The sequence below is a fragment of the Dendrobium catenatum genome, unplaced genomic scaffold (genome assembly GCF_001605985.2).
Source record: "Dendrobium catenatum unplaced genomic scaffold, ASM160598v2 fragScaff_scaffold_124, whole genome shotgun sequence".
NCBI lineage: Eukaryota > Viridiplantae > Streptophyta > Magnoliopsida > Asparagales > Orchidaceae > Dendrobium > Dendrobium catenatum.
Genome location: NW_021318586.1, coordinates 101917 through 121586, shown reverse-complemented (window position 1 = coordinate 121586; position 19670 = coordinate 101917). Strand labels below are relative to the sequence as shown.

Sequence of the window (19670 nt, the reverse complement as noted above, 5' to 3'; positions counted from 1 at the left end):
TATTTAATTTTATTTAAGTGATTGAATCTTCACAACATCAATTTTTATGGAGTTGGATAATTATTTAAGTGATTGAATCCAACAGGTATGCGGCCCTGCTAGCAGTTTTTGTTCTCTTGAGGAGAGAACTATTTTCCACATATTTGGGAATCCTTATCACCAGCTTTTATTTCATGACTTTTTACTATATTAAATGGGAGAAAAATATGAAAAGGAGAGCCAAATAACTGTCCTCTTATGCCCACATAATAAACGGAGCACTGATTCGAATCATCTATCATCAATCATCATACACCCCCATCCATCTCCCTCGTCTTCTTCTGTTCCTCTCTCTAGTTTAAGCTCTTTCTTTATGACATTTAGCACTTGAATTGCTGCAAGCTTCATGTGAGATGACACGAAAGAAATAAAGTTGAGAGAAGAGCCCATCAAATAACAATGGATGGGTTTCCATCAAAACAACTTATGATGGATGCTTCAGATCCAAATCGAAAGTGAGTTCCTTAATTTACATTTATGGAATTTTCTTGTAAAATTTTCTTGTTTCATCCATAATTATCTCCAGTTTTTTTGTTGGTTAATATAGGAAAATGGCTCAGAAGACGGTGGTTATAGTGAGAGCTGAAGCCAAACTTGGGAAGCATGGAGGTGAGGCTCCCCCTGATTACTGGTCATGGAGGAAGTACGGGCAGAAGCCAATAAAGGATTCACCATATCCAAGGTACTCTTTTCTCCACATTAAATTTTTTTCTCCTTCACACCTTTGTTTAAGTCTTTCAGATTGATACTCCTTTCCATTTTCTCTTTTCTTCAGCTATTAGTTTGGTTCAATACTGTCACTGCAACATATAAGCCTTTGTTTTCAGTGCATATATGAAATTTCTCAGCACTCTTATTTCTTCTCTTCTCTTCAGCTATTAATAAAGCTCATTTGCGTGGTCTATTTGCTTTTCAGAACACCAAGATTGCATTTGGGTATTAACATTAGAAGCTTATATGTTTCTTTTCTTAATTTTCAAAGCATCTGCTTTTTGTATTGATCACAACTTTGTTAAAGATAACTAAATTTCATTGTAATTTTTCTTCTTTAAAATTATGTCTCATTAATTTAATGGCGACACTACAGGAAAACCAGCGTTCACCGGCGGTCAAATAACCGCCAGAATAACCGGAGGTTAAACCGGCTGTCGGACCGCCAGTTTACCTGGTGGTGTTTAATAATAAACCGCCGGAAATGACGGCAGTAAAATAACCCCCGGGTAGGCCACTGGTTTTGCTGTTTTTCACGTCGCATTTACCGGCGGCGGTATTAACAATTTTAATGTGGTGTGAGAAGATCTTTTTCTTCTAACATTCTTATCCTTTATTGTACATAGGGCATATTACAGATGCAGCAGCTCAAAGGGATGCTCTGCAAAGAAACAAGTTGAAAGATGCAAAAAAGATGAATCACTTATTATCATTACATACACTTCAAGCGACAATCATCCTGGACCTGTCCCCTCCTCCCTCAACAAATCTATCAACTCTTCTCGTATTCCCTTTCTTAATGAAGATTGCCGCTCATCTGAAAAGAACAGAAATGTGGAAGATAATTATGAATCCTCTATAGTGAAGTGTGCACAGGAATCAACAGAGAAAGTCCAAGGAGAAGGTGATACCATCTCTTCCTCAATAGAACCAGTAAATTGTTCGATGGAGGATAATGACATATTTGATGAACTTGATGAGCTTCCACTGCCTTCATCCTTTAATAGCTTGGTTAGGAGCAGCATTTTTTATGAAAAAATTATTCCTCCATAGAGTTGTAGGACTTTGTTCATGCAATTATCAAAATTGAAACTATATTTCTTCCTTTTTATTTTTTTATTTTTACTTTGCACAATTTACTGTCATGGCTTATTCTATTAGCTACTATCCTTTACTGTTGCAAATATGCATAATCCTTCCTTTCTCCACTTTCTTCCTGTGAAATGATTGAATGTAAATGGACAAGTGGGGGGCAACCAAGAGACACTGAAAAAGTAGAATAAAATAAAGGGTTTTCCTCGCTAGTTTCTCAATGATTAAACCAAGTGATTTCTTTTTTCTTAATTCCTTCATCAATTAACATAGCAAATTCTCATATAAATACTGGACTTTAGGATTGAGGCCATCTGGCCATGCCATTCAGTATGGAATATGGATATTCTACGGACAAATCCAATCAAATCTATAATTTCCCATGGTATAAATGATTCAAAATTTCTTCTCCTGCTCATGCGAAAAAGAATTTGGAAAAAAGTTAAATAAAGTTACCCATTGAAATGACGTAGGAAAAATTCAAAGTTTTTATTATGTACTGTCAATTCCATGAATAAAGAAGAAATATCGCTACCACCGAAGGAAACTGATTACATTGGGAAAATTTGATTTGATATCCACTAAAGCGCATTGTTTCCATTCGTTATCCAGATGAAGATGGTTTACTGTTCATTAGCAATAAATGAAGCAGATCTGGTGGTGGAAAAGATAGTTTGGCATTCAGTGCGCTAAAATCCACTCAGAACAACTCAACAAATGATTGGAAAGGAACAATCAACAACACCCGCAACTTCTATTTATAAGGGATTTTCATCATCTATGGAAATGTAGAAGATAGAAAAATGATGTATACTTGTACATGTCTGTGCAGGCTTAAAAAACAGCTAGTAGGTCATAAAGAGGAACTCACCCTAAAAAATGTCACGTATATAGAACTCGTCTACCGACCTCGTAGGAACTACTCACCTTGAGCTCATAGGAAACTCGCCCAGGATGATGAATAGGCACTACTTGCCCATGCCCAACAAGGAGCTCACCTTATGTTGGCGAGTTGAAATATCCTCACCAGGTTAACAACTCACCTAGCTCATACATAGACAACTAGATCAATCATTCACTCTACCTCAAGGCGACTTTAGGTACTCACTCCCTAACACAACATTCATCATAATTATCAAACTCAATTACAAGAATTTGCTACTCACAGGACACTCACCCTACCACGTGACAACTAGAAAACTCTAAGCTCTCCCTTCCTGTGATAACATCTCACTTGCCTCTTCCTTCTTAGATGATCTAAGATCCTCCCACATGTAAGTGATAAGCTTAGCAAGCACGCCTGTCCTAGGACAACTTTTTATATCAATAGTGCTCATAGGTTCGCCTATGCACACTTGCCCTCATGCACTCGACACTATTGGACTTGCCTCCACTATGACTTTATTATAATTGATAAAAAGAAAAAATAATAATTCCAATTTTTCTATATTATGATATTTATGCTTTTCTTCCATATGTTTTATGCAATAAATGAAAATTGAACCAACATCACAGCTTCAAAGCTTATTCCAAAGCCTTTAGTGCCACCAATTCAACACCACAGTGAAGAGCTCTAAAAAATTTACTGGAGAGCTTAGCATTGAGGTGTTATCAAGGAAGCACTGCAGCAGCATATGGAATGTCATATCCCCAAATTTCTCACCAAAGTAGCCAAAGATTGTTGAACTAGTTAACTGCTAAAATAAATGATGAACCACCATGTCAATCCCACAACGTTGCGACCAATTTTTTTTTTTAAATATAAAAAATAGCCATAGTGTTCATGTTAGAAGATTGGCACATTATGAAGTTATTAATGTGTGTGTGAGTGAGCGTGAGAGGCTATTCTTAAAAGAGAGTGTATCTTGTATCTATGTTTGGTGTGTTATGTTAGTGTATTGATAGTGTAAAAATTATATTATTTTATGTGTTATATTTTAAATGATTACATTTTTTTTAGTTGTGCTGTGCAGGAAAAATACAAAAAGGGCACAAAATTCTATCATTGAACGAATCAACGCCGCAACTCCACCAAGGATGTCGTCGGAGTGCGAGAAATGGTAGCACATACTTCTCTATTTGATAGCACCCCAGCATCAAAATGGTCAGCTTAGTTGCATTGTGTTCATTGTATTCAAGCACCGCAGCATCACAATCTACCATATCTTGGCGCCAAATTTGCCACTCAGACGCTATAGTGTTTGAAAGTCAACAGTGTCATAATGTAGCAGTTATAACTTCTAAAGGATTCGATCTGCAACCGAAGCGATGCAACTGTTTAGTAAATAATCTATCCACGTTAGCAAGAGCCACAGCAGTGCAAAAACATCAACGAAGTGGCAATAGTTCATTTTATGGGTGTGACGGTGCCTATCTTTTAAATGTCATAGTGTCAGTTGCATGAATTATGTTTTCCTATAAATAGTCATTGTGTTATGTTTGTAAGCGAGTTCGGTCACTTGTCTAATTTAAAAATTTTTCAAAGTGCTTATTGAAATCTCTCTTTTTGTTTCTCTCGAGAATTGGATATATCTTTTTTGGTCTTAGCTTTCTTTTTATAAGTTTTCATTTTTTTTTTCTTTTTGATAAAATTGTAACTGCTTTTGATTTTATAATATAGGCAAATGCCAAATTTTTCCAAAAAAAAAATCATTTCATGATCTAAAAAATATAATCACATAGTGAAAAAGATAGTTCCATATGCAATTTATAATTTAGCTTCCAATTGACATGAAAACATTGCACCGCACATAGTCATGATTCAATATCATTGGAATATGTAAAAACAGCACATCAAAGGCAGCAGCCTTCTTATCTGGTGAGGACTCTTTCTTTTTTTTTTTTTTCATGTTTGTGAGTTAATATAATTACATTGGAACTCTATTAAAATTTACAATTATGATAATTTTTAACTAGGTTGGTCATAAATTATAACTTTTCTTAAATTTTTGAAAAAAAAATCCAGTCTTTTTATTTTTAGTCAACCTTTTTTTTCCGGAACTATTTATTTAATCATAATGTATTTGATAATTTAATTACATGATAATTTTTTTCTTCTTAAAACTTAAAATTTTATTTCAAGTTCCCAATTTTTATTAAATAATAACATAATAATATTTTAAATAAACAAATTTTCAGTTTGATTTATTTTTATCAATGTACATGTTTTGTATATTATATTGCTTTCTTTGTTATTTGCCACCAAGTGTTGGTAATTTTTCTTCATACAGGTTTCTTTCCTTTATTTATTCTAGGACAATGTGTAGATAAATAGATCCCTTTGAATGTTTTTTATATTACAATGCTATATATGCGATAATTTTAAGAAAAAAAAAACATTTAACTTTTCAATAATATAATTAATAATTAAACTTTACATAAAGGGATAAAAAAAATAATATTATCTTTTGATCAATGTATTGTTAGAATAAATCATCTACAAATGGCGATTTCCAGTCCACGATTGAATCCACAGCTTTTCAGCAACCAGTCTAACAAATCAAAACTTGCTAAAGAAGATCCTATTCACGACATCAATGGGCAGTGCATAGGCCGGGTCAATAGGCTTCAATCCTGGATACTCCATGAGCGAAAGACCTGTAAGCCACAGGTAAGAAATCAATGAGCAAAATCTGGAGTTTCAATCAGCAGAGAAACAGAAAGATTTCACATTTCAATGGAGATCCAGAAAAAAGACGGGCAATGGAGGAACAGAGAAGAGAAACTAAGTACCAGCAACTCCAAAGTAGGTATGGAAAACATCAACAGCGTTATCTGGCCTGTCAGAAATTCCCCCATTTTCACTGTCCTGCGTGTTTCAACAATGCCATATATGATAATAACAGTACCAGAAAGGCTATTCTCAGGATTCAAATAAAAAAAAAAAAGGATCATGAAAAACAAACCTGGCAATTTAAAATGTACTCGGTAAGTTTACTTTTGTCAATCCAATGCACACGATCAATCATGATCAAGCTTGAAAGCACCCACCAAGAATAGCAGACCTAGGAAGGTTATATGAACATGAAGTAAATAAAAAATAAAGTTAATACCTTGCATTAAAAAAGCTTAATAAAACATTAAAAAAAATGCAATAGTCAAATTTCCCACATCAGCGAGCTTCTCTGGACGTCCATTCAAGCCGCCATCCGGGCATTGTCGCTCGCATAGCCACCAACCAAGAAGATCCCTATCAACATGGTGTAGGGAACCTGTTATAGAAAGGGCACCCACACAGCAGAAGACTGCAGTACACATAGTACAAAAGAAGTGAGAGTTAGAGCTGAGGGAGAATTTTTAGAAGTTGAGATGGCTATGAAGGCACAAACAACTATCAAGCTCATTAAAAAAGTTTGAATCTTTCTTGGATATTAATAATGATTCATAAAAAAAAAACACAGAAAATAAATGAGTCAAACCATAAAAGGATGCAGGTTTTCAAGTTGAATATACGAAGAACATGGTCGTTGATACTCGAGCATCGCTAAGGGCATCTCCAACCAAACTCCAAATGCTTGAATGGCGTTGCTCGCGAGCTCCAGCCGAACGGTAAAACTTCCGCTATTTGGTTGCGAGTGAACAGTGGGACGTCAATATTGGCGTTGCACTGTTCGCTATTTTTTTGTCTCAACCGAACTTGCTGAAGAAACGCGCGAAAGAAGATAACGACCGTTACCTTCCCAAAAGGGGGCAAAATGGAGTTCAATTGGAGATAAATCACGGCATTTTTTAGTTTCACGGCATTTTGAAGTGAAAAATGAGATTTTCGGTTGGAGATGACCGAATAAAATAATATGGCACATACTTTGGCCAGCATGAGATTCCCCGCCAGGTGTTGCTCCAAATCCACCATCCAAATTTTTGCAGCTTAAGATATAGTTCACAGCCTTCCCCACATTGATTTTGTCCAGACAGTGCAAAATCGAGAGACAAAAAATTGCACAGTAAGAAAACCTGAAGAGAAAGAAATACAATAACTTTTAAATGTAGCATCTCCCTCGGGCAGTAGGAGAAATTATGATAGCTGATTTTACCTGGTATCAATTTCACCCCACATATCACCAGAAAATGATCCATCTTCGTTCTGTAGCCCAGCAACATCTAGCATGCTTATTAAGCAAAAGCAATACCCAGAATAGGAAAACCCTCTTGTGTGCACATATCACCAGAAAATGACCCATATTTGTCCTGTCGCCCAGCAACATCTAACATATTTATCAAGCAAAAACAGTAACCAGGATAACAAACCCTCTTTTGTTCACAGCAACATCTAACATATTTGTCATGTTGATCTTTAGCCAACTGGACCATTTTTTATTTTCAAAAAGATGAATGAACAAATTTTTTAGGGTACTATCAACTTTCATAAATACTTCATGGGTTAACTAATGCTAAAAAAGAACATTTTACTTTGTTAGGGTAATCGTAGAGCATTTTGGAAATCATTCACAAACTTTTTAGAGGCCAAAAATGCAAAATTTTTTGTGATGTTCATATAGTCAGTTAAACTTAGATCTTGTGGGAATTTTCACTAATGTAGGCTACCCTGAAATATTTTGCTTAACTTCTCAAAAATATTATTGAATTCTAAAAGACCATTTGTGGTTAATGAAGAGTCAAATGAAAAATGGAATATGCCATTGCTTATGCTAACCAAATTCAAATGAATAATGTAAGCAATTCACACTTCAGAATATTTTATAAAGGATACATTCAGAGATCATCTCTATGTCCAGAACATCAAACCTATTAAGAAGGGCTAAAATTTGAACAGCACTAAGCGTATATAGAAGATGAGGATCAAGCCCAATAGTTCCAGCAAAACCTCCTGCACTTGTCCAGGAGATAAACTTAATTCCATATGGCTTATAATATCCCATTTTGCATTAAAAAATGTTGCAGTTCAGATAGTGACCTACCACTTTCTCTGTCCCAGCATGACATCAACCATGAGATAACCTCTTCTTGATCAACTGATGCAACATTCTGAAGAAGATCTAGAGTGGTCAAACCCCAATATGCACCATTCATCCTCAGATGCTCCATTACCAAAGCCTCAAAACTGTCCTTTTTCTGGTGGTCAAAACATATAGTTTTAAAGAGTTCTCCTTGGTTAACACTGAAGGTGATTAAGAAGATGCAAACCTTTTCAACCGAGAGAATGTATTGTACATGCTTGTCGACTTTCAATTCTCCCATTTCTCCACGGAAACTCCAATAAATCACAGAATATCAATATCTGAAAGTAAAAAAGTTCAACTTCTGATATCTAGCAGCATGTAATGGTGAAAACTTTCAGATATCATCATGCATTGAATAGCTGCTTCAGAAATTTAGTTAATTTCATATTCTTTCAAAGGTAGCCAAGGTTTTAGTCTAGAACAATCATATTAACCTAGAATTTAATGTTGGTGTTTATATTTAACACCTACGGCTTCTAAGAATTGAATAAATTAATCCAACTATTCACTAGCTGACAAAATTTAAAAAACGAAATGAAACATAAACTTATTTTGGTTCTAAATGGCTAAAATACATCATTAAAATACTCTAAAATTTGACAATTGCACAGACCCGTAAAACTTTACGAAGGCCTGCAAACCTTTACGAAGACACGTACTATTTAATTATTCAATAACCTAAAACTATTGAAGACCCGTTAGACTTTACAAAGGCCCACAAAATAGTTTTCAATGACCCACAAACTTTTGCGGAGACCTTTAAAATTTCTATTTATTTTTCTTAGTGATGTTTAAGAATTTTTTTACATCAAAATATCTATTTAGTTTATTCAAATAATGTCTCAAATAGTATTTCAAAAATATTTTAGGCTTAAAAATAAAGCAATTAATAGGGGACGGGAATTGGATTCCAAAAATATTACATATTTTAATTCTATTTTTATCACAAAAATATCATGAAGTTCATAAGGAAGATAAATATCATCACAAGCAATATGAATTGCAAAAGATATTTCAGCCTTGCGACCATACTCCCCCCGGAACCCAAAAACTTTGATTAATAAACCTCCAAATAGTAGAGCAGGTAAAGCCATGAGATAGGGATTCAAGGGACGGAAGCCCAAGACCCCCATTGGCTTTAGGATGCAGGTATCTACACAATATCGGAAGCCCGACTCCTGGTCTCTGGCTGTCGTTCGAATCAGCCTCTCTCTCTCATGGTCTCTTCCGTTCGCACACCCAGGAGAAATCCATCTCTCGTTGCTTGCCCTAGCCTACTCCCATTCGCACGCTAAGACAAGGTCGAAGCTCCCACTCCGTCTCTTCTGTTTTTCGCGAGCCCCTGAGCAAGAAGGGAGTCCCTCCGCTTTTCTTCCCTGGTTCACAAGCCCCAAGCTCCCTTGGTCTCTCAATTCGCATGATCCGGCCGAACTGAAGCCCGACCCTTGCGTCTTGTCGGTCCTCATCTCCGACTCGACTCCAAAAGCCACAAAAGCCCCTTTATTCCACATTTGTCTCTCCTGCCCTAGCTGAGCCCCTTCTTCTTTGTCCCTCTCTGTTGGATCAAGATGGACGCATCGATGATATTATCTTCTATATCATTTGGTTGTGTCAAAATTTTGCATTATCTGGTATAGAGAATCGCATATGTGCTAATATGCTAGAGATATTGATGTAGGCAGGGGGGTCAAAATAAGTTGGGTCGTAAATTTTATGAGTTTCTTTATCTTCTACTAAAATCATTTCATTAATGGTTGAGTTGTTGTTTTCAGCTCATAAATTAAGATTCATTCCCCCCATTTGCTGCCCCTTTGGTTCACCCACCTAGCTCTCCTTCCCGTGGTTGATTCCTCCCCCTTTGATTGCCTGTTCCGGTCCCCTAACTGCTGTCCCGGTTTCCTGGCCGTCCGTCCAGGTTCCCCTGGTTGCTGGTTCTGATCCCCTGTGCTGCCCCTTCGGTTCCTCCCCTGGCTGCTTGTCCCGTGGTTGCTTTTCTTGGTTTTCTGTGTGGCCTTTTTGGGAGCTGTTCTTGAATGAATGATGGCTCCCTTTGTGACAGTTTGGGTGTTGTTTCTGGACAGCCAGTTGGCCCCTTTTGTGGCTCTTTGGGTGATGTTTCTGGATATCCCCTTGGCCTTCCATTTTCATTGTTTTAATTAGTTTAAATGAGGGAATTTTGGGCTGTTTGGCTGTCTTATTTCCACTATAAATATGTGATGTTTTGTAAGTGAAAAGAGAGCTTATGATGTGATTTTTGGATCTAAAAAAACATGAGGGTTTTTCTTCCTTCTTTGGAAAAGCTTGCGAGCTTGTTCCGTACTTCTTCTCCCTCTAGGAAAGCTTGCGAGCTTGTCCTCTCTTCGTCTCGGCTTCTAACCTCTTTCTTCTCCCCGTAAATTCGACGCCAATTGTATCCTTCTTCTCGACGGATGAAAAGTAGTTTTGGGAAGTCGTATGTGTTGTTTTATTTTTATTTCATAAGTTTGTAAGCTTCCTTTATTGTAATGTAAGTGTCCTTTTTATATGATATAAAGTGGTCTTGTATTTCTTTTAAGAGGAGTCTTTTGTGTATTTTCTATATCATAGCAAGTCTTTTTATTTTTGCTTGCAAAAATTATAGTTTTTCTAATTTTGCTTGCATAAGATATCATTGCCATTATAAGACTAATAGTCTTTAAACTCACATGTGTTATATTCCTTTTAAATCAATCGTCATTTGCCTGTTCAATTTCCATCGTGCTCTCTTCAGAACCGGCCCAGACGAACCCACCTCCATCCCTTTCCCACGCAACTGCAGCCGACGATCCTTGACAGCCTTGCTCGACTTCTCGAGTCGAATCAGAGCCCAGATCGCGATCTGCCCAAGCCAGCCCGTTCCGACCTCCTCCCAGTCACAGGTTTGTTTCCTTCCTCATTTTCTTCTCCACCCTCTTATCTTCCACCATCCACCTGCTTCCTCGCCCTCATGTTGTCTGACGCATTTCTATCCCACACTTTCAAAGAAAAATCCATCTAACATTTCTTACTTGCTAATGGTGGACTTTGCTCTTAGTGTTTTGATGGATTTTCTTCTTATGACATGTGAAAGTTCTGTTCAATAATTGAGATCTCTATTTGTTGGTTTGATATCATAAGCTTCATTCAAATATTTGTACAAGTGTATGGTAGATTGTTGCTTCAAGTTGATATGAATGTTATGTGGGTTGACTTTGAGTTCTTATGAATCCATGATAGAGCCTTCATTGTACGAAACTGAAGCTTGACTGATCTTTGAGGGTAAAGTGAACAAGATGTACACATATAAATATAGCGGTCAGATTCTATCTTTTATATCTTAACAATTTCAGGTGCCATATGTAATTTGAAATTGTCATATTTAAGCATAACTAGACGATTGCATCTCTTTGATCATGTACATGCCAACATCGATGAGGTTGGTTTACATATATTTGCGCTCCAAACTTTTTGTGGTTTTGACGTCAAAAGTAGTGAAATGTATGTTCATGTTTAAGTTTTGATAATAGTCATTTTAGAAAGTATGTATGTGCTAATATGCTTCAATAATGTGGGGCTTTGTAAATTCATGTGTAAGAACTTATTTTCCTCTTATATTGTTTGATTTCTATTTCATTGTTCTTATGTTTCTTTGGAGCATTTTAGAGGATAATACTCATGAGAGGTTGCTCAAACCACAAAGACACCTAAATGATAAACTGAAGTAGAAAAATTGGTGGCGAAAAACATTCAGAAATAAGTCAAAATTTCCGCATAAAAACGTGAAGTTCAAATGAAAATGCAAGACTAAGATGTCGTTTGGGACGGCTTTCTTACTGCTTCTTAAAGCAACTTTATTTTTAGGCTAGAAAATTGCATTAAGAAGCAGTAAGAAAGCCGTTTCAAACGAAGCCTAAAACTCCCGCATAGGCATAACCAGTGGTTAAAAGCAAGTGGCAGCAATATATTACTACCCTTTTCTATTGCCAACAAAATTTCATCAACATCCAAGATATGGAGGCAAACTGCCAACCTCTAAATCAAATGCTTAAGAATTTAAAAAAAAAAAAAACAAACAAAATCAAAACATATCTTATGGTAGATGATAATCAATGAGAATAAGATTGGGATATTTAATAGATATAAGTATAAAATTACTGCCGTGAATAGAATTATTGATGGTGCTTTAAATCAAAAACATACTATGCTCCTCAAATTAGAATATATAAATTTTTGGAAAACCTATTTCAGAAAGAACTAAATGTATCATTACAATGTACAAAAAGAGAATAATAAAACTGATGGTGATTCAAATGGATGTTCATAATCGTAATATGAGTTTAGGAATATCAGTTGGACTAGCCTAGCCCAGACCCTCATGAGGTTGGGGCCCTGAAGCCCAAAAACAAAATAGGAGTGATCAGCCCCTTTAAAGATAAGGATTTTTTAATAATCAAGAAATTTAACCATAAGCAACAAGAAAATAAAGAACCTTACTGGGATCTATTTGGGACAGTTTTTTCACTTCTTTATTTTTCATAATGGTGGAATACTTGTATAGGGTTACTTTCTTTTTTATTACTTTTTAAGAAACTTGTAAAAAGCTGCTTTTTGCAACTAGATTTGCAAGAGGGTTGGCAATAAAAAAAATGCTGTCAAACTTTTTCAAAAAAAAAAACTATTTATAATATCTACATAAGCATTTTTAATACTATTTTTTCCACAACTCCACAATTATATTTGCAAGAAGTTGTAACCACTCCAAACGGAACCTTAGATTGCAAGAGGCTGCTAGTGACTGCTACTTTGAATAAATGCCTATAAATTTAAGTGTTACAAATTTACCACCGGAGCAGATTTTTATTATAGCATTTTTTTATTGAAGTATTTTTTAATTGAAAAATAACATTTATGTCCTCTAGTGTATAGAATTTTTCAAGAAAAACTATATCCATATACTCTGTTATATAGATTTTTAAGAAAACAAGATTTCTAAGAAATTCTTCTAGCTTTCAAAGACCTGCCTAGTGAAGTTCTGCAAGAAAAATCTTAATACAAAAGAAAGATCAATGTAGTTATTTAAGGGATTTAAGGGCTATTTAAAAACAATAACAAAAAGCATTTATCCCACTACGTGGAGTCAGCCATTTAAGGGCTAAGGGGATGATTTTTCTTAAAGGGTTGTTTGTTTTGTTAAAAAAAGAATGTGAAGTAGAAATGTGATTTATTTGAAATGTTTGGAGTTATTTGAATTAGTTCAAAATAATTCAGGTGATTTTTTTTTTTGTCTAAGCAAAATGAATATAATGAAAAACCCAACAATATATTCAAAAACCAGATAAAGTCAGATGAGTTTTGAATACATTAAAAATGAACTGCATAGTAAATTTGAAACTAAGTAAAATTTTATTGTACATTTCTTTTGCATCGAACTAAAACCACTGCATTTAAAACACTATGTATATACACCTATTGGCCTTCTCAAATGTTTTCATAGATAGCGACAAGATCATGACAAAGCCATCCTTTTCCAGGATTAGCTGCCTTAAAGGGCTCACCCATAGATACCCGGGTAACTCACCCAAGGACAGGTCATCACTTGCTCGCATGCATCTAGGAGCTTGCCCTCCGCTAGGCGACCATGAGGTTCCTTGCTAAGCAACCAAATCAACATTCATCTCAATCAGGCTCTTACTTCCTAAGCTCGCCAAGTTTATTTACGAGAAAGTGCCAACCTCCATAACCCCTCACTCATTCGACTAAAACTTATACTAAATTCAAAAACTCATCATCTCCTGTTGATCCCTAAAAAGTCATTCAGAAAAGTTCTCTCACTTGTTCCTCACTGCCCTTTATTTATAGGATTTTGTGGGCTATCAAAAAGGCTACACAAAAAGCACTCTAACAATGCTACACATTAATCTCAGATGTGTGGGGTCTCTTGATTGGCTTCATGAGTACATGACTTGGTAAGTTGTCTGCCATCGAGCGAGCTCAGGAGGTGGCAAATAGGCGTAGGGTGAGTCCTAAGAGGAAGTGGACCACTAGTCGGGGAGTAACACAGAAGACTCAGTGTTGCCCTGTGGAGGAAGGCGAGTCGGGATGTTGTCGGGGATGTGACCCCTAATACTATTATCAGTGTCGAGTTGACCGCGCAAAGTGAGTTTCAAAAGCAAAAGAGCTCGAAATCGCGCAAAAACTCACTCGACGTGTGTCAACCGAAAACACAAAATCGCCGAGATAACCTCCGCTCGCGAAACGGATAGCGCTGATGCGTCCATAGCAACAGAAACATCTAAAATCGACACCCATATTGATGGGGTCGCCGGTCGGCAAAAAAAGAAATTTTGGGCCCGCGAATCGAGGCAACGATGTGTACGAGCAACGACGTGACGACAAACTCAATGCAAGATTAAACTTTTAGTTTTTATTTTGTGCAATATAATTAAAAAAATTAAAGAGAGTGAGAGAAAGAGATTTTAAATAAAAGATAATTTTTCTTTAGATAAAAATTTTCTTTATGTCCATTTAAATAAAATTTAAAAACAAACTCAATGCAAGACTAAACTTTTAGTTTTTATTTTTTCCTTTGGATATTTTAATCATTTAAATTTAGATCTCCAAATGGAAACAAACTCAATGCATGTATGTAATTTTCTAGGAAATGAATTTGCAGGCATGGTGGAGAGGAGAGATGCTTGGGGTGAAAATGGAGCCATACATGAAGAGATTTCACTCTCATTCTAGAGAGAGAAAATTTTCTCTCTTTATGTTAGAGAGAGAAAGTGGATTGACCATGTATTTTCCTATTTTGGTTGGGTTACATCAAGGATCAGCCTTAAGCCCATATATTTTTTCTTTAGTCATGGATGTTCTCACTAGACATTTGCAAGAGGATGTATCTTGGTGTATGTTTTTTGCTAATGATATTCTTCTTGTTGATAAGACTAAAGAGGGAGTTGAAGGTAAACTTGAATTATGGAGGTCAACCTTAGAGTCTAAAGGTTTTCGCTTGAGTAGATCTAAAACAGAATATATGGAGTGTAATTTTAGTAGTAATAGACCTAGTGAGGGGATTGTGACTTTGGGCAATCAAGTTATTAATAAGAGTACACGTCTTAGATATCTTGGATCTGTTGTTCAGAGTGATGGTGAAATAGATAGAGATATTATCAGCAAAATTCAAGTTGGATGGTTGAAGTGGAGGAATGCATCGAGCTTGTTATGTGATAGAAATGTACCCCTCAAACTTAAGGGAAAATTCTATAAAATGGTAGTGAGGCCTGCAAAGCTTTATGGTGCTGAATGTTGGCCATTAAAAGAGAAGCATAATACTAAGTTAAGTGTGGCAGAGATGAGGATGCTCAGGTGGATGAGTGGCTTTACCCTTAGAGATAGGATACGAAATGAGCATATACGTGAAAAGGTTGGAGTAGCTCCAGTAGAAGATAAGATTAGAGAGAGTCGCCTTAGATGGTTTGGTCACATAAAACGGCGGCCTTCCGATGACCCAGTTAGGAGAGTAGAGGTATTAGATTTGACTTATGTTAAGAAAGGTAGGGGTAGACCTAAAAAGACTTGGTTAGAAAATATTAGGAATGACCTTTCTTTACTAGATTTAAATGAGAATTTGACTTTTAATAGGACACAATGGAGAAAAAGGATTCATGTAGCCGACCTCACGTAGTGGGATAAAGGCTTAATGTTGTTGTTGTTGTTGTTGCTTCTCATAAACTAGCATAACATCACTACGAGATATTGTTCTTTAATGTTTCAAAAACTATAGAGACATCGATTTCAAAACAAGATTAAAACCAAATTTTTTCCACAGCAAAAAATGGTTTTTCATTGATCAAAATGTAATGAGCTATACTCTCTCTTACTCTAGAATTGTCATAAGAAAAGGTGGTCAAACTAGCACGCTCATGTGAGTTGTCAGCAACATAATCAATTTCCTCAAGTTGAAAATGAAGTACTTTTTGGTTTCTTATGAAATGAATCCTAGCCGCAAAATAATCAAGATGACGTCTAAATTGTGTTGTCGACCCTGTAGTTCCTATGGAAAGGGCCTTCCAACAATGAATGCATTCCCCTTTTTCTTCTAACCATTAGAAAGTTTTACTTCCTTAAACTCGTCCCAAACAAATGATATCTTCTACCATTTTTTTTTGTAATAGGATTGGCATCTTCATTTTGAGTACATGTGCCTACACCATCCCCTTCTACACCTTTATTTTCCTCCATCACAACATTATTTTCAATCAACACAACATTTGCATCCACACTATAAATGGTACTTCATCAACTGTCTCCAAAATTATTTTCTCACTAATATTATCTTCGACAATTGGTTCGAGTGACATTCTAGAGTAGATACATAAACCATAATAAATAACACATATAAGTTAATTCAAACATTGACTTAACAATAATTCTAAAATAAAAAAGATAATTGTCAGGATAAAATGAAAGTTGGCTAGAGTGTGAATAATGTTACAAGGAATATCCATTAAAAATTATGATAAAAATCGTTGAAAAACTTCTCTCCCAAATGAAACCTAAATCAAGACATCTTAAAATAGATAGGATTATATTAAAAAAAATTAGAACTAAAAAATAAGTAAATCAATGCATAAAAATAAAATAAAATATAAAAGTCCTTTAATAGAAAACAAGACATGTAAAAAAAGCATAAATTAACTAAATCATAAGTTAATATACACACAGTCTTAACATTAAAACTACAAATTACAACAACTCAAAATATGACATAAGTTCAGTGGATATTTCAATTTTAAGACAGAAGGCCTTATCTCACGAGCTGTTGTTCTTGAATATTTCAAAAACTATGGAGACATTGACTTCAAAACAAGAATAAAACCAATTTTTTTCCACAACAAAAAATGACTTTTCATTGATCAAAATGTAATGAGCTATACTCTCTCTTACTTTAGAATTGTCATAATAAAAGGTGGTCAAACTAACACTCTCATGTGAGTTGTTAGCAAAATAATCAATTTCCTTAAGTTGAAAATGAAATACTTTTTGGTTTCTCATGAAATGAATCCTAGCCGCACAACAATCAAGATGATGTCTAAATTGTGTTGTCGACCATGTAGTTCCTATGGAAAGGGCCTTCCTACAATGAATGCATTCCCCTTTCTTCTGACCATTAGAAAATTTTACCTCCTTAAACTCATCCCAAACAAATGATCTCTTCTACCCTTTTTTGTTGTAGTAGGATTCACATCTTCATTCTGAGTACATGTGCCTACACCATCCCCTTCTACACCTTTATTTTCCTCCACCACAACATTATTTTCAATCAACCCAACATTTGCCTCTACACTATAAATGGTACTTCATCAACTGTCTCCCAAATTATTTCCTCACTAATATTATATTCGACAATTAGTTTGAGTGACATTCTAGAGTATATACAAACCTTAATAAATAACGCATATAAGTTAATTCAAACATTGACTTAACAATAATTCTAAAATAAAAAAGATAATTGTAGGATAAAATGAAAGTTGGCTATACTGTGAATAATGTTACAAGGAATATCCATTAAAAATTATGATAAACATCATTGAAAAACTTCTCTCCCAAATGAAACCTAAATCAAGACATCCTAAAATAGATAGGATTACATAAAAAAAAAATTTTGAACTAAAAAATAAGTAAACCAATGCATAAAAATAAAATAAAATATAAAAGTCCTTTAACAGAAAACAAGACATGTAAAAAAAGCATAAATTAACTAAATCATAAGTTAATAGACACGCAGTCTTAACATTAAGACTACAAATTACAGTAACTCAAAATATGGCATAAGTTCAGTGGATACCTTTTCTTTTGAACTTGAATATCAACCTTTAAGATCACTTCTCATAAACAGATCTGAAGAATGAAAAAAAAAAAAAAACTGGATAAAGATCATCTAACCCGAGATAAACAGATCTTGAGAAAAAAAAAACTGAATAAAGAGTCAGCTAACCCAAGATTAACAGATCTAAAGAAAGAAAAAAAAAACATAACAAAATAATAAACTGAATAAAATCTTTAGTTATACACAAGTTTAGCGGCTACCTCTTCTTTTGAACTTTAATTTAAGGGGGATTTACATACATGCCACTTTATAATGCTCATATTACATATTTAACACTCTAAACTTAAATATTTCATATATACCACTCAAACACAAAAATAACATCATAATTACCACTCCGTCTCCATCAACCCTTACTCCGTCTGCAACAAGACCTCACTCCGGCTAAGATATGCTCCTCTCGCTAGGAATTGACAATGAACTCCTCGCTTCTGTATTGAGAGGAGTTGAGGGAGCAGCCAGTTCCGGTGGACAAAGACTCATCTCTATAGCTGGAGATGGTTGATTCTACAATGCAAGCATTGTTGCAATAGTTCACCTGTAGGCCCTTATCAAATGCAATAGCTAAAGAAGAAGAAGAAGAAATGGAGTTTGAGGGCTTTCTCCTTCTAAGGGCGTTAGACAGCTCCCTGTGCCTCCATTTTAGTGATTCTTCATAGCATTATTAGTTCTCCAAGGGAACAACCTCGCTATGAGGCCCATTTGTTTCCATAGAGCCAATAAGCTGAGAGAAGCCTTTCCTCTTCCTCCTCCGTGAACGTCTTCTTGTTAATTCTTGGGTTTGGTTGAAGCATCGCAACCTGCAACCTGTAGCTCTTCCCTGGAATGACGGAGTGAGAACGGAGTGGTAATTCTGAAGTTATTTTTGTATTTGAGTGGTATATATGAAATATTTAAGTTTATGGTGTTAAATATGTAATATGAGTATTATAAAGTGGCATGTATGTAAATCCCCCTTAATTTAAACTTTCAAGATCAGTTCCCTTAAGAAGGTGCTACAGATCAGAAGAAAGATAAAAAAAAACTGAATAAATAGTCACCTCACCCAACATAAACAGATCTGAAGAAAGAAAAAACATAACAAAAAAATGAATAAAAAAGAGCATACAACAGAGAAGAAATCCTAGTCGGAGCACCAAGCTAGCGACCGTCACGAAACTCCCAACTGCCAAACGACCGGAAAACCGTTGTCTCTCCACCCGCCGAGTCACCTCTCCTGCTCTAGCACATGAAGGACGGAAGACGGCGAAGATAGAGAAGCCCTAGCACACGAACGGCACGCCACAACTCCGCACGACCCAGGAAAAAAAAAACTAAGGGGCTGTTTGGTATCGGATTTATCGTCGGATTTAAGTCGGATTTACGCTAAATCCAGCCAAACGGTTATCCCTCGGTTCGGTGGTTTTAAAGGGATTTAAAGAGTGGCGGAAGACTTACCCGCGGCGCCCGTGTCGCCGAAGCTCAACAGTCGCCGAAGAAGCGCGCGAAATGGAGAACCTTCACAGCCAGCAAGCTCCCGTTGTTGCTTCCGATCAAAATGTCGTAACTTCCGACCAGACAGGAAGGGAAAGTCGTCGAAGGAGCGAAGTCGAACAGAGCCGAAGTGGCGACGCGCACAATCTCTACACCTGCTCCAAAGCAACGAAGCCGAACAGCAACGACGAAAAGAAAAGATGAAAGCCAAACCCTAGACGCCCCAAAGAGACTATTATTGATTAACTTAAATTAAGGGTAATTAGTGCATAAATTAATTATTTAAATTTAAAAATCAGCAATATTAATATTGATTTTGGTATAATATTAACTAATTAATATTATACCAAAATCAATTATTCTAATTTATACCAAAATTAGAATAATTAATAATTAAGTTAATTAAATAAATAATTAATAATATAATTAGTGCATAAATTAATTATATAATTTAACTTAATTGACTAATTAATGATATAATTAGTAATTAAATATTAATATAATTAGCT

General features: G+C 35.5%; 2 protein-coding genes across 2 annotated transcripts; one reads left to right on the top strand and one right to left on the bottom strand.

Moving 5' to 3' along the window:
• The first annotated feature begins 285 nt into the window (after positions 1 to 285).
• On the top strand, positions 286 to 1882 carry LOC110098608 (probable WRKY transcription factor 35). Its single transcript, XM_020825487.2, has 3 exons — positions 286 to 494; positions 587 to 721; positions 1377 to 1882. The coding sequence occupies exons 1-3, from the start codon at positions 439 to 441 to the stop codon at positions 1801 to 1803; spliced, it is 618 nt and encodes a 205-aa protein (XP_020681146.1). The 5' UTR covers positions 286 to 438; the 3' UTR covers positions 1804 to 1882.
• Positions 1883 to 5193: 3311 nt separating this feature from the next.
• LOC110098605 (geranylgeranyl transferase type-2 subunit beta 1) lies at positions 5194 to 19380 on the bottom strand. Its single transcript, XM_020825482.2, has 11 exons — positions 19126 to 19380; positions 17647 to 17699; positions 7987 to 8080; positions 7761 to 7914; positions 7553 to 7669; positions 6876 to 6942; positions 6647 to 6795; positions 5953 to 6086; positions 5748 to 5846; positions 5575 to 5650; positions 5194 to 5439 (listed from the first exon to the last, which is right to left on the bottom strand). Exons 3-11 carry the CDS (start codon positions 8038 to 8040, stop codon positions 5342 to 5344), a joined length of 948 nt encoding a protein of 315 aa, XP_020681141.1. The 5' UTR covers positions 8041 to 8080; positions 17647 to 17699; positions 19126 to 19380; the 3' UTR covers positions 5194 to 5341.
• Between the last annotated feature and the right edge of the window lie 290 nt (positions 19381 to 19670).